A 25,360-nucleotide genomic window follows, 5' to 3' on the forward strand; every position below is an offset into this window, starting at 1 on the left:
ATTTCAAGTATTTAGACTATAATCAAATTTATTAACCATTAGGTCACTCACGATATTTCAGTTCGAAAAAATTGTAACAAATATAATGAAAGATTAAATGAGGAAATTGTAACAACAATATAGGCTGTGAAATTTGTATAAAGATGTCTCATGATGTATTTGAGTACATTTACTCAACAAGTTCGTTTGCCGTAGTCGAGTCACGCTAATATAAAAAAAGATAAGAAAGCCTGGTTGGCTCATGCATTTGTATGTTACCGAGCCCAAAATCAAATCCGGGATAAAAGATCAGAATTTATTATTGCTAACATTAATAAGGTATTCTGACTAAAAAATTGGTAAAACTACAAAATCAGTGAAGTTGTGTGATAAATTTCGGCCAATTCAAAATTGTGTTTATTTTAATGTAGATAACTTACGCTTATACATTAGTTTACGTGAACATTATTTAGGCAATACAGTAACGATGTTCAAGAGTTCGTTGTTGTCGGTGTTCGTCTGTTTGATTGTGGGAATTTCTGTTAAAGGTAAGTGGTAGGTTTTTGTATATATGATATAGTTTCGATGATTGAAGGAGTGTCGAATAATTCATTGGTTTTACTTGGTTATTTCGTATTAAAATGCCCGCAGAAACATGCAGATTTTCTTCATTCCTGGTTAATTTTCCGAGACCTAATGTAAGTTATTGATATTGAATTTACATAGCATGCGATGACAAGGACAGTAATTGTCCGACCTGGAAGACGTTTTGCGGAAGCAACGATTATGTGGACAAAAATTGCAAAAAAACTTGTGAAACCTGCCCAACAGGTGGCTGTGAGTATTGAATTGCAAAATAAAATTTTGGTTACTTTTTTGTTACTTTGTTTCCCTTTTATAACATTTTTTTTAGTTCAGAAAAACCGGATTTGAATTATACTGAAAATATGTTAGTATTTCATTATAAAATTCCGACAGTTTTTGTGAAATAACCGTTAGCAATTCGTAAAACACTTTGGACCAGTTTTTTTAAACGCGCGAATGCTGATTTTCCGTGATTATGTAAGTTTCATTGAAGGTATTTTCTCATCAGTCAAAGCGACCTTGATTTGTTGCACAATTAGAATTAATTCCATCATTTTCAAATTGGTGTCCAATGGATTAATGTATTGGTACTTATTGAAATATTAGCAAGTGTTGAATAGTTAGCTCCCACAATATCATTTTTGCACAGTAATATAAAATTTCCTCAAATTACCCATCATTTATGTCGTCAATAATTAACCATAAATACGATAAATTTTGCAGTCTGTTTATCATTATAATGTTATATTATATACCATACTTTGAACAGTATCAAACATTGCATATACTGTACTGGAAATATGCCAAATGCTAAGAACTAATTTCTGTTCAAGATAAGAGAGTATGACACACTTCCGATAATTACACGATGTTCTAGATAATGTTTTGAATACACTATTATGAAATACTCGTAAAATCTCGAAATAAGTATTCGGCATTGCCCGACGCAGTTGATGATATGTTAGCTGCCCTAAATTCAAACCAGCTATCTATATGGCAGCCATCGCGAACGGCACGAATGACGATTGGCCCTTTATATCCATTATCTCTCAACTAACCCCTATCACTTTTGCTTAGCATGTGTTGACAAAGACGATAAATGTCCCGCATGGAAATTGTTTTGCGGAAGTGGTAACGTTTACGTAGACACTAATTGTAAAAAGACATGCGATGCTTGTCCAACAACTGGAGGAGGTGGTGGGGAAGGCGGAGGGGGAGGAGGTGGAAGTAACAGTGAGTATTGTCATCTGAAAAATTAATAAAAATTTGTAAAAAGTTTTATGATACATTTGAATATTGAGTAATATTTATTTGCAAATTGATACAGTAAAATCCATTTCAATTTTCAACTTTTAAAAAGCTGTTGTGTGTTCTGCTTCGCTGCAAATATAAAAAAAAATTATAAATGTTTTGATGCAGCGTGGTCTGTATGCTCAAAAACATGCGGTATGGGAACGAGGTTTAAAGAGACGTGTCAAAGCGGCAGTTGTTCAAAAGAATGGGAAGCATGCGAGATACAAGACTGCCCAGAAGCATGTAAGTATCATCACAAATACGATTTATGGCTGATTCCGAAATATTTATTCATCAATTTTACGTTTTGACTCTAAACTTAATCTAATTGCTAATAGCTTGCTCCGGTTATAATGAAAGACAACGAAATGGAATGCCGCATGCCTGCTGCACCCAGGAAACATATCCACCTGTGTGTGGAGAACAATTCACCAACACACAAAGAGTGGTAGAGGGAGATCCTGCAATATTCAAAAAATATCCTTGGATTGTAATTATTATTATTTGTTGTTGTTTTCTATATTATGCTTTTCTATTTCTATACTTTCCATTAGACACTGGAGAAGAACTGAATGAATGTATATTTATGCCCTAAAATATTCATTGGCAAGAAATTTGAAGCGGTTCAAGTTAATTGACAACGGATAAGCAGTAACATTGGTAGCGGAATCGATATAATTCCCTCCGCATAATTTTTCCTAATTAAATAATCCAACTATAGACATTCAGTGTTCTAGTATTCTTGCATACCCACTTATTGGACACAAAATGTACATATAGATCGTTTTGGTATATTATTATTATTATGTTGTTGTTGTTCTTCTTCTTAATTTTAGAATTTTTCTTTCTATCGTTATGAAAAAATTTCTTTCCTTATTAATTACTGGACAAATTGATTTGCAATTTCCAGGGGTTAAAGATTGTATTTTGCGCTAGAAGGCTATTTTTTTTAATAATTTAAAAATTTTCTGTGAGCTCCATGGGACTCGTCTTTGTGTGCTATGACGTCATCAAATTTGAGAACTTTGTGGCGTTTCTACGATTACGTTAGTCGTGAACACTGCTCCCCGCCGTCTACTGTGGCAGGGCTTTGTGAATATATTTAAGCATCGCTATCTTGTTTTTTTTAATATGCTGCAGATGTATGATAATGCTTCTGCTACAATTACTTATTGTCAATTCGTATTTCCTCATGTCTTCTTTTAATATATAATTATTATTTATTATATAAAGGTGGCAATCAATGCAACTGGAGCCTCCATTTCAAACGAACATTACTGCGCTGGAGCCTTAGTGTCTATGAAGCACGTTGTTACAGCAGCCCATTGTCTTGCGTGAGTATTTACTATAGATATATGTTGACATGCTTGTCGAGGGAGCAATTTCTTCTACGGTACGTAATGACGATGCCCAACTAGTGTGATTTATTTGGAACATTATTATAATTAATTTCAAGACCGACCTTTTACAGTACCGGTACTGTCAAAAAACTTCCGACGTTCGCATAGCAAGAGAGTAACACGAGAAAGTTTGAAAAACCGCTACAAATAATTTTATTAATATTCAAGAGGTGAACACACAAAATTTCGAAGTGGAAACAAATCACATAGAGCCCACTAAAAGTTTTGATATAAGTAATAACCTTTTAGCAAAAAATACAATCTTCAAAAACTGAAAATTTCAAACCAAATGATTAGGTAGAAAAGCAATTTTTTTAAACGGTAACAACAAGAAGAAAAATACAAAGAAGAACAACAATATAATAACAAAACGATCCAAGGGTCAATTTCGTGTCTAATACATGCAAATGTACAGTGGCTATAAACGTCAGAATACGAATATAAGGTGGAAAACGCTGATATTATTATACAATAATATAACTTCACAGAAATCCGGAGACCGGAATAGCATATCCTTTAAATTCGTTTGTGCTGAGTTTTGGACTCCTACGACTAAATGATTCTCCAATGGCTACCAGAACGGTAAAGAAGGTTTATTTCAGGCCACTAACAACAAATAATAATAATGGCAAAGTATTCGACTATCCTCGTGATGATATAGCCGTTATAGAGGTAAGTAAATATCAGTTGCATAGTCTTCCATTTCAATTTGAAGCCAAATATAGTAAAAGGTAAACCCTGACACATATATATAACTGTTTGGGAAATCTATAGACAAGATAATGCTAAATTGGATATTGTGATATTACCTTCAAGCCGAAAGTTTAATAATTTCCATCTTTCTAATTATATGTTTGATTTTCCAAATTGCCTCTGTAACCAATTTTTGTTGTTGTTTGTTTGTCTTTTGCTCTCCTGGTAATTTGTGAACATTTCTTCAAATATGCCTTTTCTGTAATATTTTTTCTCTATTTGTCTTCCTTTTATCTATTTTATTATATATATTTGCAAAGTTGCCTTTGCTTGGAAGTTTCTCAATAATTTATGAGTTATAGTCAATGTTTGCAACGAATGCAGTTTTTTACACTAAACCAGTAACAGCGCTATAGGTGTCGACGTTTGAAGGCCTAACGAGGTCCCTCGCGACTCATTTCGCACAACTGACGTTATTTGTATATTTATTTTCTGTACTAATTTTTGTGCATTTGTTCTTGTGACAACAAAAAAAAAAGACAGACTGACAGGCCTGTGCTAGTAACATAGTCGTTTCAGGTTTCAAAACTTCATTTATTCTAAGCCACCATAATTTATTTCATAATTCAAATCATAATTTTTTTATTTTTTCATACAGCTTTCGCAACCGCTGAGAACATCCTCCAATATTTATCCCATCTGTCTTCCGCATGGGGAAATCACTCCTAAAGATACAACAGGATTTGTTGCAGGCTGGGGAATAAGTAATATGTCTATGATTGTGATACTTATTTGTTTTAACAATGTTAAAAACACCACCCATTTCATGGGAATTGATCGTTCGTGGTATCGCACAGACTTGGCAAATGTTGGTTGATTTGGGTCGGTATCTGGAATCATTAATTTCACGTCACCCACATGTAATGCTCCCTGCTGCTTCTTAATAAATCAAGTATATCGTTTCTCCTGCTTTATGCGTCGTATAAACTATTTTCAGATTCGGCGAATGGAATGCTCAGCCTAACTCATTTACAGGAAGCTGCTGTTCAAAATTTGGATGTTGACATTTGTCGTGCTGGTTATGCAAAATATAGCTCATCAATGCCTAATGAAGCCAGTTTTGCGAAAACCAGTAATGATATATTGTGTGCGGGAAGCATCCATAAAATAGTAAATACTTGTCGGGTAAGAATCCAACATAAATTAAGACGAAAACATAAAATATTGAATCAATATTGCCTGTCATAAATATTTTATCTTCAACAGTAACAATAATGTAACGTGAAAATCAGCACGGTTCGTCCTAATAGTTGTTATTCAATAGTTAATCAATAGTTCAATAGTTGTCCATCATTTTTATTTTTTTTTCGAATATATATATAATTTTCAGGGTGACAGTGGCGGACCTTTGATGTTCCAAAGATGTCAAAACTGTGGTTGGTATTTGGCTGGAATTGTGTCATTTGGTCTTCCGGATTGCACAAAAAAAGTACCCGGCGCTTACACAAAAGTTCTGAACTACGAGGATTGGATAAGAGGAATTATTAAGGAACAACCTGATAGTTTTTATTGTTCTAGAAATGTCGGACCTTAAAATTTTATCTTAGCTTACATTCAATAATCTAGATATTATTTGAGGCTTCTTTGTAATAGTACTAATTATAATATTTTCATGATATCTCGGATTAAAGATCCCACATCACCAATAACTTTACTATGCGCATATATATATATACCTATACAATAGTTTGGAATTATGTAATACATCGAAAAAAGCTACACATAGTCGATAGATGGTAATCCAATAACATTTATATTAGACGTCATTCGCATAAATATCGTCAAAAAGGATCTGAGTTACAACTCAAGTTTCATACTTGAACTATAGCTTATAAATCCTCCCGTTGAATTCATAACTTTGAAACGAAATAGTTTCTTTAACTTTTTTTAAATAGTAAAATTATTTTTCTGCTGAAGTTAAATCATCAAGTTAGTTTCATAACGCTACTTCAGTTCTATTTTTATACTTTCGATCGCATCAAGTATGATATTATTTACTCATAAGCGAAATGTCGAATGATTTTAATTAAAATGGACTAATTATAACATTCATTATCAGATTTTACATATGACTAATACTGATAGAAAATAACAATCTGACAATTATAATCTAGTAAATAGAAACATTTATTGTCCTGACTGATTAGATGAAGAACATCTAAATATGACCGCTTGCTGATTCATGCGAAACTTTTAAAAAACACATAACTTTATCATTTTATTATTATAATTGATTACCTTCCGGGAGATGTTTTCAGCGCACAAAAGCATAACAACAACTCATGAAATTTTGTAATAATCCTGAAATATTTCATATTAATAAGTTCATGATTAGACAGAAAAGTGTAATATGGCCTTGAGGCCTTTTTTAGCAAGTACGCAAACCGTTATTTTCCCGAAATTTGTATGCTGTCACTAATAGAGTCACGACAAATATATAGTTATTTGTGCCATAAAATTGAACCACTAAGCTGAAACCAGTTACTAAAAATATTTTTTTGTCCTAAAACATAAAATTTAACAATATTTTAGTGCAGTGTTCGTTTTTTTCGTCAGTATCAAATCATTATTGAAAATGTTGACTGTATTTATCCATGGAACTAATTTTTTGATCATTAAAATAAAGAATACGTCACAGATTTTGCAATTTCTAAAATTTAAGATGCACACGTCGATTTAAAGTGCTCGTGCAGTTTAGCACGTCAGAAATAGCCCTCTTTAGTTGATTCTTCGAAACGTTTTCCGTATTAGATAACACAGGAAAAGCATATAAAATCTTTAATCGTAATTCTGCATGTTTTGTCGCCACGGGCATAAATTTCGAGTTCTTTTTGTTTAAAAACGACACCGCAGTTGAAGAAGATTAACACTCATATTATGCGGACATGTGACGACTTGTTACAGAGTGCGGACAGTTTTCAGAAAGATGTTCCAATGCTCAAAGGATACATCCGTGACATATAATTTAGGTTTAAATTTTTGCAAAGGGGCCATAAATGTACAATGGCAATGCAGTAAAGAATTACAGTGAGACTATATCCATTCTGATCAAATAAATTTTACATAAAGACAAATAATTCGAGGCGGTATATTTGTAAGCAATGTTGAGTTCACATTATCAAAGCACCAGTTATAGTTATATTATTATATTTAAAATGATATTTACATATATGTTGGGAAGTTTGGGTATTTGTAAATGCTTATGTAAATTCGAGACGCAAGAGGTTAACTCCAAATAAACTGCCAATATGCAACTTTTATGATTATTTTAGAATATGACAAAAATACGTATAAATACTAAACTCGTTTTTAAATTAGTATTCTGCATTTTTACCACACTTAACTAGGTACATAGTGCACTGCTTGAGTCCACTATTTACGAGTTGATGAAAATATAGACAAAATACCTTGCTGCTCACGATCAAGAAGAATATAGTCTCTTTCACCTTGTCGCCCACAATCACCGCCAATTATATTCAGCTATAGTTAGCAGATTCAATAAATTAAAGAACAATCTCATAATTCACAGTGGTCGGTATTGAAAGAGGTACAATAAAATATTTTTAGCAGATTGTAGGATGTTAACAAATGTTCATCATTAAATTGCATTTTCATGTTTTTGCAGACAATAATAACGTACAAAAATGGTAATTAAGTTGGCGGTGGTTGCCGTCTGTCTGTTTGCTGGAGTTTGCGCTCAAAGTAAGTAATAATTTCACGTTTGGTGATATATTATATGTCAGCTATATCACTGACTAAATCACAGATTAATATCTGATGCATCAGTTTCAAATATCTGTAAATTGACACGGATTGAAATTTTGTTAACGCATACGGCAACGTAGAATAAAGAACGTGAGAAATAGATATATGAATGAAAGTATATCCTGAAATACAGGATTAAAGCGTTTGTCTCGATAAATATGTAATTCGTTGACAATTGTAAGGTTTGTGTTATAACTGACAAAAAAAAAGTTGAATATGTAAAATTTTATATAGTGAATGCGAAATATTATCCTTATCTGCATCACATTATCACAAATTTTATTCTGTAATTTTCGTTCGAACAAAGTAAGACTTCCTCAGACTAGCATCTTACAAATAACTTTTCATTGAACTAAACTGCTTGTCCGGCTTTGTTAAAGTCCGCTTTAAAGTTTTGTTAACGTCCCCAAAACAATCGTTAAACGTTCTTTTGTGTCCATAATTTACGCATTCTTGGCATGTAAGTCTTTTCCCGATGGTTTCTAATAATCTATTCCAGTGGTTGAATCTTGTTGCAATCTTTTTAAATCTGATTTGACAATTGCCACAACAAAACTAAAGCCAATTTTCAATGATTTAGATAGAAAATAGTTGAAAGAATTTATCGAGATTGTAATTAAATTTAGGTTTGGTACGAGGCTTATTGTTTTCAGCTTTTGCTTTTGTAAAATTGTACATAAAATTCTGTTCATCAAATGTAACCTTTTACGTCACACTTACATTGCCCGCCAGTTTAGGTAGGAAATTTATTTGGCCCCTGGTTTAAAAACCTTGTCCACCTCTGCAGTGACACACAGGCAGAGAACGGAGCTGTAGTACAAAACACGACATTCTATTCAACCATGCAGGCCTACCAAATTATACTCCACCATCGTTTGATTTTAGGTGTATATACACCGTGCACTGGAATATATAAAATCTATTATGGTAATTTTTGCAACAGATTTTGAAATGAATTTTTGTAAACTGTCACCACAAGTTTATTTCATACAGCTTGCGTGGATCAGGACAACAGATGTTCAGAATGGAAGAGATGGTGTGGTATAAACAATTACGTTGATGAAAATTGCAAAGAAACCTGTGACGATTGTCCAACAGGTGGCGGGGGAGGTGGAGGTGGAGGAGGAGGCGGGAGTGAAAGTGAGTGGCATGAATGTAGTGTGACTTAACGTTTAAACGCGTTTGTGTCTGAATACTGATACAATTTCAAATTCGCGTACTACATAAGTTATGAACTACATAGGGTCTTTTGTAGAAAGTCCCCGCCACTAATTAAAAAAAATGAGACTAAAAAAAACATCCACGCGACGTTTTAAAACAAAAATTAGTAATTATCCATTCCTGATTAGGAATGATTTAACTTTGAACCTCCAGATGATTTAAATTCGAATCTCCAGCGCAATCTATATTTCCCACCCAAACTCCAGCTGGTGTTTTTTTCGGCAGTGGGTTTTTTACAAGAAATCCACTACTTATTGATTGAAACACCTAACCCCTAAGTTTTATGTCAAATATATTCATTCACAGTTGCTGCTGATAGATACATATTTAAAAGGTTTATTCCGGGGAGTTGCCCTTCCTACAGTTGTCCTTATATATGTGTCGATTATGAGAATAGGTAATATACCAGTTTTAGTTGCGGTAAAAAGTGCGATCGAACGCATATTTTTAAGGCTCGGTATGTTATAGCAACTGCGACAAACCGATAAATTATGAGACGTTGTTGGTAGGCATTCTACCAGAAAAAGAAAAAGACTGCCAAAATTAAAAATTGTAAAGAAAGACGATGAATTCGTGAAATAGAGATTTACGAAGAAGCGCTCAGAGAAATCAATTGTTTCATTGGTATCCCTACTCCATTGTGTGTGTTTGGTTGAAGCAATCAGATATTTTATGATTTTGGTGATAGTATTGAATACTAAAAATTTATCGTATCAATTCAAAGTCAATATTTACTACATTTTTAAATACAAATATAACGACTTTCTGTACCGGGATATTTATGTGATATAGTTTTAGACAGTTGCCATTACGTTTATTTAGATTTTAGAAGTATCAAAATTGTCATTTTATCAATACAGCCTGCGTTGATAAAAATAGTGGATGTCCGAACTGGGAGTCTTATTGCGGTAACCACAATTTTGTGGATGAAAACTGTAAAAAAACGTGTGGTACTTGCTCAACGGGAGGAGGTGGAGGAAGCGGGGGAGGCGGAGGGGGCGGAGGTGAAAGTGAGTACTCCTAAATTCACGTTCAAAAATATAATATAGAATATTAAGAAAAAGATCCGAAAGATGTAGTCAGATACGAGACAAAAATCAAAGTCTCGAGAATAGTAGAGGTAAATATCATCTTCATTTAGTCGAGGGGATCAGAGAATTAATATTATTGGATTTATCTGATTTTTCTGAGCGGAGTCGAATTTAGTTCAGTCTAGTCGAGTAAATGGCTAGATTCATGGGGTGTTTTCGAGAAAGTTTTCATTATTGGATTGTGCAAATTTTGTAACAATAGAATCGTTTTGCTTTCTTCGGTGCGACGCGTTTCTTAAAAGATCACAAGATTGGTAAGAAATAGACATCTGGATTTGCATTGATCATGTCTGTCTATCTTGACGATATTGTGATACAAAGATATGTATCATATCAATGTTTATTTTACATTTATTGATGCTCATGAACCCTTGTATCAATAAGTTTGTATTTATTAACAGCATGCAAAGACGACAACGCAGGTTGTCCAGGATGGTTGTCTTATTGTTCTTGGCATGAGTACGTAATAAAGAACTGCAAAAAAACATGCAAAATCTGTCAAACTGGAGGTGGCGGTGGAGGAGGAGGAGGTGGTTCGTCCTGTAAGAATATTCTATATTGTTATTGAAGTAATTAAATTATTCAGGAAAGACTCGTATCATATTCTTTGTATTCAAATATCGGCATTTTTTTAAACTGGATACCGTACATTTATAAAATTTATTATAAATATATATGTCTGTTGACTTAAATTAAACGGAAACAACAATAACATTTTATGATAAATCCTCTGATCTGATCACAAGAAAATAACTTCATTTTTGTTCATATTACAGCTTGGTCTGCTTGTTCAAAGTCATGCGCAGAAGGCACGAGATACAGAACTCTGAGCAATGGTACCAAACAGTGGGAAGCTTGCAATATAGAGAAGTGTAATAAAGTAGCAAGTAAGATGCTTTATTTATTGTTCGTTATACTACTGTGGGTTTATAGTCACAAGTAAGAACAATTTTTCTATCAACTTTTAGGCTTTCTGGAGCTCATTAACAAAGATTTTAAATATATGGGCTTCTATTGGGGATCACATTCTACATAGATTGTTGACACTTCAGCATGTAGTTTTAATCACGAATTTGATATTTGAGGATTTGGATGGCGCTATAGTTAGGCAGCGTGTCTTTGACTGTATCGCGAAACCTGGCATTATTTAATTTGAAAAAGAAAAATTAATGCAAACAAGAAATCCAATATATGGAGACCATGGTCCAATGACGTACTAACAAAGTAATCTATGCTACTCACACATAGGCATTTTATCGGATCATTCTTATGATAAAAATACAAATTAGGATAGATCACGGCAGAGATATCGTTTGTCCAGAAGATGTCGGTTTTCTCCATTTTTAAATACTGAAAGTTTAAAAATGAATACTTCATTAGTTGTGAAGTGAAGCGGTGTTTACCTAATAGCGAGAATACATTAGCAAAACGGTTCCATTTTTGCCCAGTAGTTGGATTCTAGTTTTTTTTTTACTTTTGAATGGACTACCAACGTGGACCAAAAAATAAGCAATAGAACCATTATTGACGAGTCGGTCTAGATTTAAGACTGTTCATTTGTACCACATATATGATATCAAAATGTATTCAAAAACTCATGTATTCAGAACAATTACCATATTCAGTATAACACAACTGAAATCTGCAAACCAATCAGGGACCTGAATATAACCTAGAAGAGTACATATATATGAATGGAATATTTTATTAGACTTACTCAATCGTCTCAATTATATTTGATCATAGCTTGTGGATCTAACCAAAAACAAAGAAAGGGTATTCCTCATGCTTGTTGTAATGACAACGGAATTTCAACATGCGGTAAAGTTAACATTGTTCAACGTATTTTTGGTGGCGACGACGCAATTCGAAAAGCATGGCCATGGATGGTAAGCTTAAAATTTAATTACATTCCGAAATGGTGATGCATGAAAAAATTACTTTGCATATTTTCAGGATCTTCGCTATGCCACTTAGTATTGTAATATATATATATTTAATGCTTAATTTGATATAACTGGATGTGCAAACTGGTTATATATTCAAAATCACCATTTTTCCAAAAATGTGCAAGCCGCTGTAACGCCGTGGTACTGGCAACTAAATTGGAAAGCGTTATCCCTATTTTTGGGGGCATATCCGATTATTGTAACTAAACTGAAACTCTACCGAACAAAATGGTTACTGGGTTATTTGACTTATACTTGGAAAAGCAAAAATTTCGAATACATAACAAAAAACTAATAAATAACACTCAAAACTCCTAAAAAGAGTGTTACAATTACAGTAACTGTTACAATCATGCTTGAAAATCTGTCTGAATGGAAATGTGTCTAAGACTCTAAGCGACTGCTTATATTTCAATTGTTACATAACTGGCTTTTTGCTGATGAGCACAGAAACAAATAGTTATGATATAAGAGACAATGTACTGTTTAGTGTGATGCAACTCAATTTGATTGAGACTGTTTTCAATATTGACATAAGATGCATTCAATATTTATACTCATTTAAAAATTTCAGATACAACATTGTAAGCACTTGTAATTTTTTGGAAATTCGCTGTCCCATTTCGTTTGATTTTAAATGCTCATTATGTTTTTTGAACTAAACGACTACTTTTACACTCAGGTTGCTATAAATTCGACTATTAGCAACAGACTGTTTTGTGCAGGAGTCCTTGTTTCTGATAGATACGTCATTACAGCTGCTCATTGCATGGCGTAAGTAGTTTCATGATAATTTTTCATACTACTCATGATATATGTTTTTATATTTCTACATTCAATAGTCAACAATGCATTCATTGTAGCATTTAAATTAGCCTAAATAGGTATTGTTTTTCATAGATATTTCTTTTACGAATTGTGAAGTGGTTGTTTATACAAAATATTGTCGCCCTGAAGTTATACCTATCAGGGAAGTATTTTTACTTTGTTTTGCAACCATGTCAAATATAATCATGTCAAAGTTAAATAAGTGATTCTCAATTTTTTCTTCCTATGTGCCGCGATGTCACAGTACTGACCACATTCTACTGACGAAATCTCTTCAAGGCCTTTCTATAAATACACAAACCGATTCCAGCGTCAAATTCATAACACGTTATATTAAAATACATCATTCTAGTTAGTAGGTCGAAATAATACATACAATTTTATTGACGTCATTAAGGTATTAACGCAAATGTATTTATCTGCGTTGATGCTCACCGCAGTTTTTGAACGTCGTTAAAAATTTAATACGACCTAACAAAGCGAAAACATTTACAAAGTGAGGAAAATACTTTGACATGAAGGTGGTTTTGCTGGTTATATATATAAGTACTCGTAACCAGTGAATCTGACCTATTTATTGATTGCTGTTTAGTGTTTTAACACTCGATTACTTGAAGTCGTGCAGCGTTTACACAATGATTTAATTATTAGGAATAATTCTAAACTACAATTGCTAGTAAAATATCAGCTACCAAACAAATTATTACCTTTTTGACACATTTCATATTCTTATTCTTGGACGTATCAGTAAACACAGTTGACAGAAAGATAAATCCTTCATGCCCTATTATCACTGCAAAAGTATCATGTTGAAAACTTTAAACAAATTATCTCTTTTGACCTTCTCGAATTTTTACACGACTATCTCACCAAGCACATAATGTTCTATGACATTAGGGTGGGAAATTAGTCAGCAACCACAAAATTGTCTGTCTGGAGTCTGGACATGATCTAACAAGATATTGGTCAATCTTTTAACAGAGACGTTAGTACAGGCGAAGAACTTACGACTGATGATGTTCGATTAAATTTCGGAATCCTGCGACTGACTGATTTAGCGACCGCAAGAAATACTGGGCGTGTAGATAAGGTGTTTTATCCAAAATTGAACCAAAACAGCGCGAACTCTAAGAAAGTCTTTAATTACCCAGAAAACGATATTGCAATAATACGGGTACGTATTAATTTGACGTATAATTGAACCTTTTTGACTTGAAATTAAAGTAATTAATAAGAATGTTTTCGAATATTCAATATAGACAAAAGCTAGAGTTCGACTGTCATCAGCCATACATCCCATATGTTTACCTGGTGGCGAAATCACTCCTAAAGACACAACTTGCTACATTGCTGGATGGGGAATAAGTGAGTACGACCGCATTGTTGACTACCATCATCTAGTATTAATATTTATCAAACCATGACTTAAAATTTATCACCTCGTGATTACCTATAGGTATATGAATTCTTATTAGCGATTTTGAATTGTGAGAACGGATGCCAATTAACGCTGAACAAGTGAGGATGAATCATTTGCCCCCTATCCTGGTTTTGCTGAGATATCAGTCAGATTGCTAATCAAGAACATAAACATATATCTGATACAGTAAAAAAAAAATTGGTTTACTTGAACTCTCTTTTTCTACACCCCATATCCACAGAACCACTCAAGCTCTTTTTTTAAATGTATTCAGCATCTAACGCCAATACCGCCACGGAAGTGACACATTTACAAGAAGTTGCCGTTCAAAATATGGATCTTGACATTTGTCGTGTGGAGATGGCAAAGTATAAAAACGAGATTCCAGAAGAAGAAGCATACGTACAATCCAGTAACAAGTTACTCTGCGCAGGAAGCCTTCACAAGGGTGCCAATAGCTGTCGGGTAAAATATATTCCTGCCAATCAGTATCTTTAGGGTAACAAAAGATTTTTTTGCGATCCTTGTTGCAGTTGAAACTAAAAATAAATTCTTCAAGATATTTCAAATTATATATTCACGATTTTATCGGTTGAAATCTTTTTGATAGCACAATGATAAACATTTTTAGCAATAGGTCCCGCAGATAAACAATCTATATGGCAAAAAGTAATTTGCTTTGTTTCATTTTTATTTCATTTTTTGATTTTCAGGGAGACAGCGGCGGGGCTATGATGTGTCAAAGATGCGCAAACTGTAATTGGTATTTAGCTGGCATTGTATCGATTGGGGTAGTTGACTGTACCATACCAATACCCGCAGCATACACCAAAGTTGTAGATTTTGAAGCCTGGATACGTAGCGTCACTAGCATAAGTAGGGAATATTATTCATGTTCTAGACAAGTTGGACCTTAGATATGCTCCGGAAATATGATATTGCATAAGGTTGTGATAAACCAGTTAATAAAAGAACTTGTATATACTGTATATTGGATTTTTTTCTGACGTGTGTTAAGGGAATTTCAGGTTAGTGCAACAAAGTTCATGACACATAACATTTATGAATTAAATAAGATTCAAATGGGTTTCAACACTTTTGTATGGGCGGACCAAGCTATACATGCTCTATTTTGTCATGGAAACGATGAGAACAAAAAAGCGAGACGTGTAGATGATGTCCAAATATATATAAAAAATACAAAATGCAAATGCGCAAACAGCCAACAGAGTTGGGGGACCTCCACTATAAAAGAGAAGAGAAAAAGTCAAGATGGAAAGTAAAGCGGATAGGGGGGCTGTCATTGCAACATGAATGTTGGATTACTAGTCTGAAATATTCCTCTATCACAATTCATTACTTACTAATTTCCATTGAGTTTTTTTTCATCTGAGTAATCGTCGATTAGTCTGCAAATACTTGTTACCTTTAGCTAAATTTTATTATGTTAAAAAAGAAATTGGACTGATTATATATACTAATCATTTGATAAAGTCAAGTTTGAATCTCGGATTTTGTCCTTGTGTCGCCAACTTTTGATTACGACTTAGGCCAACAAACCAGGCTAAGATCTTACCGTGCCAATGAATGCAATCCATGTAAATTCCCTCTGTTTATTAGGCTTAATTTATGATGCGCTAAAAGGAATATTAAAACAAAATACAATTTCAATAATTCAATTGAGCTGAGTGTTGTCGAAGTCTCGTAAACGCGCAATATATTTACATACCTTCTTGGAGTTATATATTTCAATTTAAAACTGGTGGTCCTCAGACAACTGAATAAATTCTATTTGCAGTCAATAAGATATAGCCGCAATAAATAAAGATATTGTTTTCTAATATATATGTATGTATATATCTTGGAAAGGTAACCTTCCCACTTCAACACATTAAATTATAATTTTAATTGACAATTTGTCCAGAGACGTTTGATATATTGAAATCATATCATCTGTCACAAATATTGATACGAACTGAAGGTGCCGTCAATTGATATCCATAATATCCATGTGGTGGCGCATATCAGCCAGAAAAATTTAAAGTAAAATTCGGGAAAACAAAGTGGCGCTGAGTAATCCAAAAAATATTAGAGAATTATAGCATTGCCGGTAACACAGCATTAATGACAGAATTTTTTATAACAATAACAATAGCATAAAAACAGCAAGTAGTAAACGAACAGACTAATGACATAACAAGATAGCTAAGCTCAAATATGTAGACATGGAAGGCAAAACGGAATGTTTTATCACCAATTCTTCGAAAATCATATTCGGTAACTTACCAGTACCTTTATCGGGATACCGTGAAGGTACATGGACTGTTGGAGCTTTTCCAGGTCCCGTGACGATGATCCATTCTCCTTGATTCAGTTTGAAGATTAATTGAGACACCAACTGATCCGAGTGACGTATTTATTACCAGATTTGGCACCACATTCTATACCAGGGCTTCCCAAACTAGGGGCCGCGACCCCTTCCAGGGCGAAGCGAATTTTAGGGGCCGCAAAGAGAGCACCAATTTTACACAAAGTACTATATCTATTGTACTTTTCCAGACTCTTGATTCGAAATATAATTATTAAAAATATTATGAAACAAAATTTCACGATTCCTAATGAACACCACCTCATCATACTGTGTAAATAAGACTATGTCTTCAATTTTATTTCGAAAATAACACTAGGGCTTAGTTTGGGGGGGTGTAGAGAATAACGAGATTTTTTATTATGACAAATAGGAATACCGATTTCCATTAATTATAAATAGCACGTCTTCATTTGAAATATTTGCTACCTATAGATTATTAACCATTTAAAAAGTAGAAAGAGTAGAAATTTTCTGAGTAGGAATTTCTTGCTATCGACTAGGACTCAGTGGTTCTCGAACTTCATTGTATTGTGACGCCCTCCAAAATTATGCTCAAGTTACGACTACCCGTGAAAATACGTATTGATAACTTTCAATAAAAGACTTTTTTTGCAATGAGTTTCATATAAAGGAACAAACGAAACATAACGACAGTCAGTGAAATCATATTTAATGGGCGTTGGTGGAAAAGTCTGCTTTATATAAAAACGAAATCGCAGAAGGGGTAGGAGCCCGCAACGCTTTTTGAACCAAGAAAAATAATCTTTATCTACAGAAAACCGAATTTTCAGAATGAAACTTTTTTTATTGTAACACCATCACACGTAAGATCGATATAATCTTCCCTTTTTTCTGTAAAAGTGGAAAATATGGGTTGTTCGAAAGGTTTTGAGAAAAAGAAGAAATTTTGAAAGAAATTTTGCGACGTCCTAGCAAAATTAAAACGACGCACTTCCACGGGATTAGGTCAAAAAAAAATTGCGCTATCGACTAAATCTTTTTCAAAGGGAAGCGCTTATATTAAAACAATTTCTAAAATTCAGGCTTGGTTTCATTTTCGGGGAAACACAGTAGAATCACCGCGCTTGCATAACAATGCATATTCTGATCGTAAGACCCGATTTGCGTGTGCTTGCATAACAATGCCGGCTTTAATATTCGTTAAGCTAGCGGTTCCCGAGACGATTTGCTAAGTGCGCCTCGAAATATTTTATTTATTCTAAATGTTTTATTGTTTCTCATTGTTGCAAATGATGTGTATACGAATCAATTTCATTTTACTGTTCTATGTTGTGTACGCTCTGTAACGTCGGGTATCCTACATGCTGCAATTTCGTAGGCTGCAGTTTATTCATTTGCTGAACATGAGTGATTTTTTAGCATTTTGAAGAAAAACCAGGCAGAGATAAGATAAGTACATATTAACGATGACAAAATTGTGTTTTATCATCAGCTATCGGGCAGCATATTTTTCGTGTAGGTGCGCCATGAGTTTTTTCCAGGATAATTTGGCGCCACACAAACCGATGTCTTATGCTAAGTTTGATCAATAAGAGTGGACAATTCCGGACCATGCCGTCGGTGGCCAGACATCGTAATTCGTCATTTATGCCTGCATAAACAAACATTGAGCCAAGGCTGGACTTGCTGCAAAAAGTATTCGCACCCATTACACTGAATAATTGAGTAACGTTAATCTGAATAAATATGTGCTTGTTTTTGTAATTGAGTAGGCCTACTAAAAGTTGAGAAATAGCTGTGTCAATAAAACATCAAAAATGCATATTTGGAACTGTTCAGCATTATCAGCGCGAACAAGGGCCGCGGAAAATTTTAATATATTAAAAGGGGCCGCGAGCTTAAAAGTTTGGGAAGACCTGGTTTATACCGTTCCCCACAAAAACTTTTCACCCACATTCGCAAAGCACAGGATTCGACGGCGTTCGTTGAGCACGAGATCCGCTGATATGCGTTCGCGAAACTGCTACGAGGTGCGCACATTTTGGTGATGGCATTGCTCACAAAATACGAATGCCATGGCACTCACAGAAATATTTGAAATAATTAAAAGTAATAGCCTTCTAGCAAAAAATACAATCTTCAACCACTGAAACTCTCAAAGTAATTGATTCTGTAAAATAAAGAGAAAGTCGATTTTTTCATAACGATAGGAAGAAAAACAACAACAACAACAACAACATAATACCAAAACGATACATAGGTCCACTCCGTGTCCAATAACTCAAAAATAAGAGCAGAAGTTGAAAAGAATTGGAGTCGTAAAGTATTGGACAAGTTAAACGCGGCAGCGAGTGTCGGTAACCAAAGTCACTGACTTCTGAAACTCGATTGGTTATGGCATTTGCTATGAAGTCGTAAAATGGACCTGCGTTGATTTGTAAATGAAATAATAATATCGGCTGTCTAATTTATTCAGCAAACGAGAAAACTATTTATATATATATATATAGAATAGGGAAAGGTCAAGGTTTGTTTTGAAATTACCACGACCGATGTCTGATGTGAAAACATTCAACATTTGCTGCCCGAAGCAATAACTATAAAAATTTGAAACAAGGCAATGCACAGTACCAACATCGGAATTCCTACAAATAATCTGTTCCATGTGACATATGTAAAACTATGTAGAAGCATAATAAGTTGAAGTATAACGGTCAAATCTAAATTTGCTCCATAAATTGGTATGGAATTCAGCATTAAAAGCAAAATATATATATATAAAGTTAGGAGTCATTTCTAATAATTGCAGCCTTGATTTGACTCGTGATAAGATGAATTGAGCAAGAATAAGGATATATATTTAGTCATTTCGGTCCATAGGGCAACATTTTTCATTCAAGATATCAATTTTAAAAAAATACCGAATATACAGTGTAATGAAATAAAAACTCGCTATCAACACGGTATCGGTGGAATTGCTCGTTGTGTAAAGATAAGAAACCGTTTTAGTTTTGGGAAAATACCAACTCCGAAGTGAATTTGCCGTTAAAAATATCCTTTGTTATTAAAAAACTTTGATTCAGTTTGTCGTTACTTTGTTGATTTAACGAATGATTGTGATTGTCACAATAAATATAGCAGTAATACTTAGATTCCAAAATAGATATTAGAAGCATGACTTATTGATCAAAATCACACCCGGAGGGCCATGTAATCATGTGATGAAGTAAATTAAAAATCTTTGTGTACAATGCAATTTGTCAAATTGAAAAGGAAGCAAAGGTAAGCAATGTCACTACATAAGATTTATTTTGCATAGGATTTTCTAGTTAATGTTTGGAAGATCAGCAAGGACCTTTTTTAAAAGCATGAACTTTGAAACCGTTTATATAGTCATCGATCTGTAAATCTATGATTTTGTTACTTCATATATTCTGGTAGAAGCACAGATCTTGAAGTAGATTAAACTAACACACATTCAATCATATACTATAGCTTATAATTCAATGCCTTGACCTCGGAAATATTTGCTCATTACTCACAAATCTATATTCCGATAAAAATTCACCCGCGGCAATGGTTTTATGCTATAGAGAAAATACCTTGAAAGTATTAAATCTTAATATTTTAACATAAAATATTCTGTGTGTTGCTTTGATAATGTTATGCCCTGGTTTATAGTTGAACAGAAAACTCAAGTACTTCTTGGTATGAAGAATTAGTTAGTAGGTTGACCTGCTACCATTACGAGGCAAAATATCTTTAGTTTACAAGCAAGACTGATTTAAATTTGAAATAAAATCTAGATAAACTTAGAAGGGAATTTAACATACTCAACTTGACATTTCAGGAGAATATATATTTTGCATTAAATATAATTAGCTAGAAAAATGGCGTCAGAAAGCAAACGGAATATGAAAGTCTTACTGCAATTTTTCGCCATCATATGTTCTCAAGTTACAGTTCAAAGTTGGTATTTTACCATGTATTTAATTTACTATGTTCAATTTTGATAAACTGATCATTGAATTGGATGATTAATTGCTGGTAGAGCTCATCCCAATTGTTTGTATAGAAAGTTATACACTTCATATCAATTTCATTTGAAACTAGAAATAACAGCACGGGTATAATCATATAAAGAGAATGGTAGATTTCTATTTATTACCAAACCTTGCTTTAACTGTCATTGAAGACTAAAATCTTTTCAGACGTCCAAGCCCTATAGTTTCAATATAATTCGAGTTCCTCGTTGTTGCTTTTTTAAGATCGGGGCATCGTTGAAACCTATTAAACTCAAAAATGTGATGGATATCTTCTCCTTTTAATCGTACCAATACAACCCAAATACAAGATTTATCAAAAACAATGGAATCAATTGGAATAGCAGAAATATATACTATGCAAATAATTCAACTTGTGGTTCCGTGTATATCACATAGATCCTCCTAAAATTGAGATGCAATACTTTTAAATTCATGACTAGGTATCGGACATTAAACGCTGTTTCCCAATGACCACAGCACTAGAAATTAGTTACATAGTGATCTGTGTCATTGTGTCGAGTTTTTCAAAATATAGAATAGAAAATAGGCTTAATATACCAATGCAAAAGAACAAAGCATATACTGAATTCATGCACACATTTGTATTGTCTTTTTCATTCATTCTATGTGGCAGGTTGCACGGACGGACAACTGTATTGTAGCATGTTGGCATCATACTGTCATGAAGATTTCATGTCTACGTGTGACATAACGTGTAATAGATGCGGGCAATCGGGTTAGTTTTATATTCAAACAAATTTTTCCACTTCTCAATCCAGTTGAATCAGACTGAGAGTGGATATATCGGTCAGCTTAACTATTTTCTACTCCGGGCAAAAAAGAAGATAAAATTCTTTTTATTTCTTGATATTGGTAACTCAATATCATAGAAAAGTTTAAAATTCGAACACCATGACAAATCGTTATTATTGGTTAATGTTATTCATACAAAAATACTTTTTTCCAAGTTCTTCACCTCCTACAAACAAATTTTATAAAAACAAGCTCCAAAATTTTTTTATTAACAAAATCAAGCCGCTTTGTGTCTTATTGTCTGAATACTTTAGAACAAGCATAAATTTTTTTTAGGCTCTTCCGTCTCAGGTGGAGGTGCTTGGTCGGTTTGCTCCAAACCATGTGGAATTGGTACGAGATATCGTCAAATATCTTCAACAACAGAATATCAGTCTTGCAATATACACGCGTGCCCAAGCATTAGTGAGTATCGATATCTTACACTATCTTTTTATCTTTGTTTATTGGACACGTAGTGGACATAACGATCGTTTCAAAATTTTGTTGTTATTGGTATTATTTGTCTCCGTCAACACGTTTTGAAGAAATCGCTTTTCTCTTCGAATACTGGACCAATTGCTTTGAAATTTTTTGTGGTTAAAGATAAAAATTTTCTCCAGAAGGCTATTACTTTTTTTTACGCTATGACGTCATCAAAATTATGTGACTCTACGTGTTCATATATTTGAGCATAGCTCTCTTGTTCTGAATAACATTGATGTTTTATCAATTTTTGCTCATTCCCAATGGTTAATATGCTGAATGTTTCTACTGCAATAAGCTAGTTTTGTTTATTTGCCTGGTAAATACTTATTAAAATTATTCCACCAACGTATGGTACTATTCTGAAAATTTTTTTTGTGCTTCGACTTTGAATCCTCCGATATATACATTGGCTATTATTTAAAACTATACTATCGTGATCTGGCGAATACAAAATTTCAGGTTGCCCTGCAACGTACCGTTATGGATATCGAGTCGAGAGAGAGCAACGATATGAGCTTCCCCATTCTTGTTGCGACGTGGATGACTATGCGACTTGCGGAAAATCATTCTTAACTTCAGGTCAACGCGTAACTGGAGGCAAGGATGCATTACGAAAACAGTGGCCTTGGCTGGTAACAATTATTTGTAGTTTAAGTTGACTGACTTTCACTGTATTTTCAATACAATGACAAAAGCTCTAATTTTATTCACTCTAAGATCTAAAGCAAAGATCGGATAAAAATTCATCATATATATATCAGAAAGTGGGGTGAGCCTGTTTTGGCGATCAAATTATTTCCCAGTGCCCCCGTCCTCGCACAAGAGTATAAGATATATTACGAACTTGTAGCGACCAACGAAATTCAGTAAAAAATAATTATTTTTACTTTTCAGGTTGCCATGTTTAACCGCCGTTGGACTTTACTTTCTGGTGGTACTCTTATTGGTACGCGATATGTACTGACGGCAACTCACAACTTTTTGTAAGTAACGATGCAGAAATGAATTGGTTACAAGTTTGTACAAATGACAGGTTTACCTACCACAAATTGGGCTACTGCATTGTCCATAATAACTATTGTACTGTTCAATACATTCATAATTTAGCCAAAATTAAAAAATCTACGAACCACACTAGTTTACCAGTTGCCCTGTACCTACGTGTTCATATGTTTGTACATTGCTTTCCCGTACTGAATTCCATAGCCGCATTAATATTTATATCGGTCACAATCTCTTTTTAGTGATGGCGATATGATTCCCTACAAGAAAAGTGACTACACTGTATACTTCGGAATGTTGACATTATCTGATACTTACACAAACTCGAAGATTTCTCAACTATTCCATTATTCTGGAACAAACTTCAAATTTCCTTACGATGATATAACGATTGTGAAGGTATGAATTAAGTACATTTAAGGTAAAATATGTTTCCTTTTCAGTCTATGTATGAAGATTTATTTATTCATTTAGTGTATATAATGCTAAAACGCTAAAGTGTTTTTTAAGTATTATTGATTCCGAATCGATTTTAATCAGCGTTCATTCAGAGATGACTGAGATCAATGACATTTTATAACTTCAATCAAAAAGTGGTATGAAATGATTGATACGCGATAATTTTGGCTTCAGCATTAAACAATAAAATACATTCTCTCTGCAGGTGGCCACTCCTGTCAGATTTTCATCTCTCATCCAGCCTATCTGTTTACCAGGAGGTGAAGTCACTCCGAAAGATACCACATGCTTCATTGCAGGATGGGGAAGTAAGCGCGTTTGTTTAATATTACAGTATATGAATTTCGAAACGTTATTGCCAAACTAAACCAATGTCTACTTGGACGCTATTTTAAAATATTGAATAAGCACCTTTGCTTCTTGTAAGTCAATTTGAGCGAAAAATATTTGTGCTGTCTGGCGGATTAATTGAAAGTCTAATATAAGCTCTCGCTGGTGATGCTAGTTCGTAACTCACCAGAGTAATAAGTACCGATAACAAAAGTAGCCTCCCAGAACACGAAATTTCCGTCAACATAAAGGCGGCGTTTATTCGCTGTGACCTTCACCCTACTCAGTGAAACTGCATATTCAATTTTTCTTTTAATATTGCATGCGACTATTTAGACTGGTTGAAGGAAAAAACTTTATTATTAACAAGGCCCTTTACTTTAAAGCAAGACAGACTGACCCTTGGAACTTAAGACTCATAGGGGTCTTGATATTCAATTTTGAACTATCAATATTTTTCAATCCGTTTTCAAATTTGAGTCGTGTTCCAGAATTTGACCGTTTGCTAAGCAAGTGTTATTTCAAGAAGATGTTAAAATTCTCCAATTACTATTATGCTTTATATACATAAGGCACTGGCACACCAAACAAGGCGTCGTGGCATCTTCAAGAATTGGGAATTCAAAATTTTGATGTGAACGTCTGCAAGACAAAATACAAAAACTATCATGATATGAACCAATACATGCCGTTTCTTAACGCTGGTAGAAAGTACCTCTGTGCCGGCAGTTTACATCGCTCAGCGGGAAGTTGCGAGGTGAGAATTTTAACCCTTAACCATTTGTCTATGGAAAAATTGAATACGAAAATACTAAAAGATAGCTTGACTATAAGCTTACCTATATAAGATTGTGTCTTAAAACAAACTTGGGCAATATCTTTTCTGTGAAAAAAACTTTTTTTTTAAATTTCAGGGAGATAGTGGGGGTCCACTCATGTGTCAGAAGTGTTCGTCTTGCAGATGGTATTTAGCTGGGATTGTCTCTTTCGGCCTCACCGATTGCACAACATGGGGCGTTCCAAGCATATACACAAAGGTGACAGATTACGAGATATGGATCCGCACTATTACACAAGAATCAGCAAGTTCCCCTACCTGCAACTATAATGGAGCGATCCCTTAAAAATGATATAGTTGTATACTGACATTTCGTAAAATTTTAAGCAGTACTCAGCAGCAATTCAAGATAATATAATTAAAATTTGTTGTAATTTTTTAGGAATTTAGTTTTATTCAACTAAAAAATAATTCATGTGCTTTGATATATAAAAATTTTGCATGCATTTCTGAAGACGAAATATCAAATTATCGGTATCAGATTCATTAACCCCTATTAAAAGCGTTTTGGAAATTTAAAATGAAAGGTAATACAGATTTGTTTATGCAGGAAGAAATAACTAATACTATTTTACCAGTATTGTTTTGTTATCTTGTACCACGCATCAGCCGATAATAGATAATGGTCCAATTGAAACACCATGACAGAAAAAAATCACATATATATTGTATAATTCAAAATTTAAATATTAAATTGTAATAGTTTGATATCAAAACGGCGAGGACAGTCAGACAAATGTACGGACTTTGACGTATCGGTAGGAAGTCATAGGCATACGACATAGGTC

At 33.8% G+C, this 25,360-nt stretch overlaps 3 protein-coding genes across 5 annotated transcripts; all 3 read left to right on the top strand.

The window, feature by feature from the left end:
- The first annotated feature begins 228 nt into the window (after positions 1–228).
- LOC120345083 (chymotrypsin-like protease CTRL-1) lies at positions 229–7,177 on the top strand. Of its 2 annotated transcripts, none has more exons than XM_039414473.2 (10): positions 229–527; positions 706–810; positions 1,642–1,797; positions 1,984–2,100; positions 2,196–2,347; positions 3,091–3,191; positions 3,746–3,929; positions 4,609–4,714; positions 4,948–5,135; positions 5,341–7,177. In XM_039414473.2, exons 1-10 carry the CDS (start codon positions 467–469, stop codon positions 5,542–5,544), a joined length of 1,374 nt encoding a protein of 457 aa, XP_039270407.2. In that variant the 5' UTR covers positions 229–466; the 3' UTR covers positions 5,545–7,177. The 2 variants fall into 2 exon arrangements, with proteins under 2 accessions (XP_039270407.2, XP_039270406.2); XM_039414472.2 differs by having other exon boundaries at positions 234–527; positions 706–816.
- A 212-nt stretch (positions 7,178–7,389) lies between these two features.
- LOC120345179 (serine protease 27-like) lies at positions 7,390–15,273 on the top strand. 2 transcript variants are annotated; one of them, XM_039414606.2, is made up of 12 exons: positions 7,390–7,557; positions 7,636–7,712; positions 8,769–8,915; positions 9,857–10,006; positions 10,489–10,629; positions 10,864–10,974; positions 11,834–11,976; positions 12,719–12,810; positions 13,846–14,038; positions 14,124–14,229; positions 14,559–14,749; positions 14,998–15,273. In XM_039414606.2, the coding sequence occupies exons 2-12, from the start codon at positions 7,655–7,657 to the stop codon at positions 15,199–15,201; spliced, it is 1,536 nt and encodes a 511-aa protein (XP_039270540.2). In that variant the 5' UTR covers positions 7,390–7,557; positions 7,636–7,654; the 3' UTR covers positions 15,202–15,273. The 2 variants fall into 2 exon arrangements, with proteins under 2 accessions (XP_039270540.2, XP_039270542.2); XM_039414608.2 differs by lacking the exon at positions 9,857–10,006.
- Positions 15,274–20,465: 5,192 nt separating this feature from the next.
- LOC120344858 (chymotrypsin-like protease CTRL-1) lies at positions 20,466–25,243 on the top strand. The gene is made up of 9 exons (XM_039414175.2): positions 20,466–20,585; positions 21,297–21,398; positions 21,752–21,880; positions 22,403–22,575; positions 22,838–22,926; positions 23,188–23,344; positions 23,610–23,712; positions 24,307–24,491; positions 24,649–25,243. The coding sequence occupies exons 1-9, from the start codon at positions 20,507–20,509 to the stop codon at positions 24,856–24,858; spliced, it is 1,227 nt and encodes a 408-aa protein (XP_039270109.2). The 5' UTR covers positions 20,466–20,506; the 3' UTR covers positions 24,859–25,243.
- Positions 25,244–25,360: the final 117 nt, after the last annotated feature.

This window comes from Styela clava, chromosome 5, assembly GCF_964204865.1.
Source record: "Styela clava chromosome 5, kaStyClav1.hap1.2, whole genome shotgun sequence".
NCBI classification, from domain to species: Eukaryota; Metazoa; Chordata; class Ascidiacea; order Stolidobranchia; family Styelidae; genus Styela; species Styela clava.

Coding starts and splice junctions, on each gene's coding strand:
- LOC120345083 (XM_039414472.2), top strand. CDS start 467: ATGTTCAAGAGTTCGTTGTTGTCGGTGTTCGTCTGTTTGATTGTGGGA. Junction 528..705: donor TGTGGGAATTTCTGTTAAAG/GTAAGTGGTAGG, acceptor GAATTTACATAG/CATGCGATGACAAGGACAGT. Junction 3,930..4,608: donor ATGATATAGCCGTTATAGAG/GTAAGTAAATAT, acceptor TTTTTCATACAG/CTTTCGCAACCGCTGAGAAC.
- LOC120345179 (XM_039414606.2), top strand. CDS start 7,655: ATGGTAATTAAGTTGGCGGTGGTTGCCGTCTGTCTGTTTGCTGGAGTT. Junction 11,977..12,718: donor GAAAAGCATGGCCATGGATG/GTAAGCTTAAAA, acceptor TTTTACACTCAG/GTTGCTATAAATTCGACTAT. Junction 14,039..14,123: donor ACGATATTGCAATAATACGG/GTACGTATTAAT, acceptor TATTCAATATAG/ACAAAAGCTAGAGTTCGACT.
- LOC120344858 (XM_039414175.2), top strand. CDS start 20,507: ATGGCGTCAGAAAGCAAACGGAATATGAAAGTCTTACTGCAATTTTTC. Junction 21,881..22,402: donor ACACGCGTGCCCAAGCATTA/GTGAGTATCGAT, acceptor ACAAAATTTCAG/GTTGCCCTGCAACGTACCGT. Junction 22,927..23,187: donor ACGGCAACTCACAACTTTTT/GTAAGTAACGAT, acceptor ATCTCTTTTTAG/TGATGGCGATATGATTCCCT.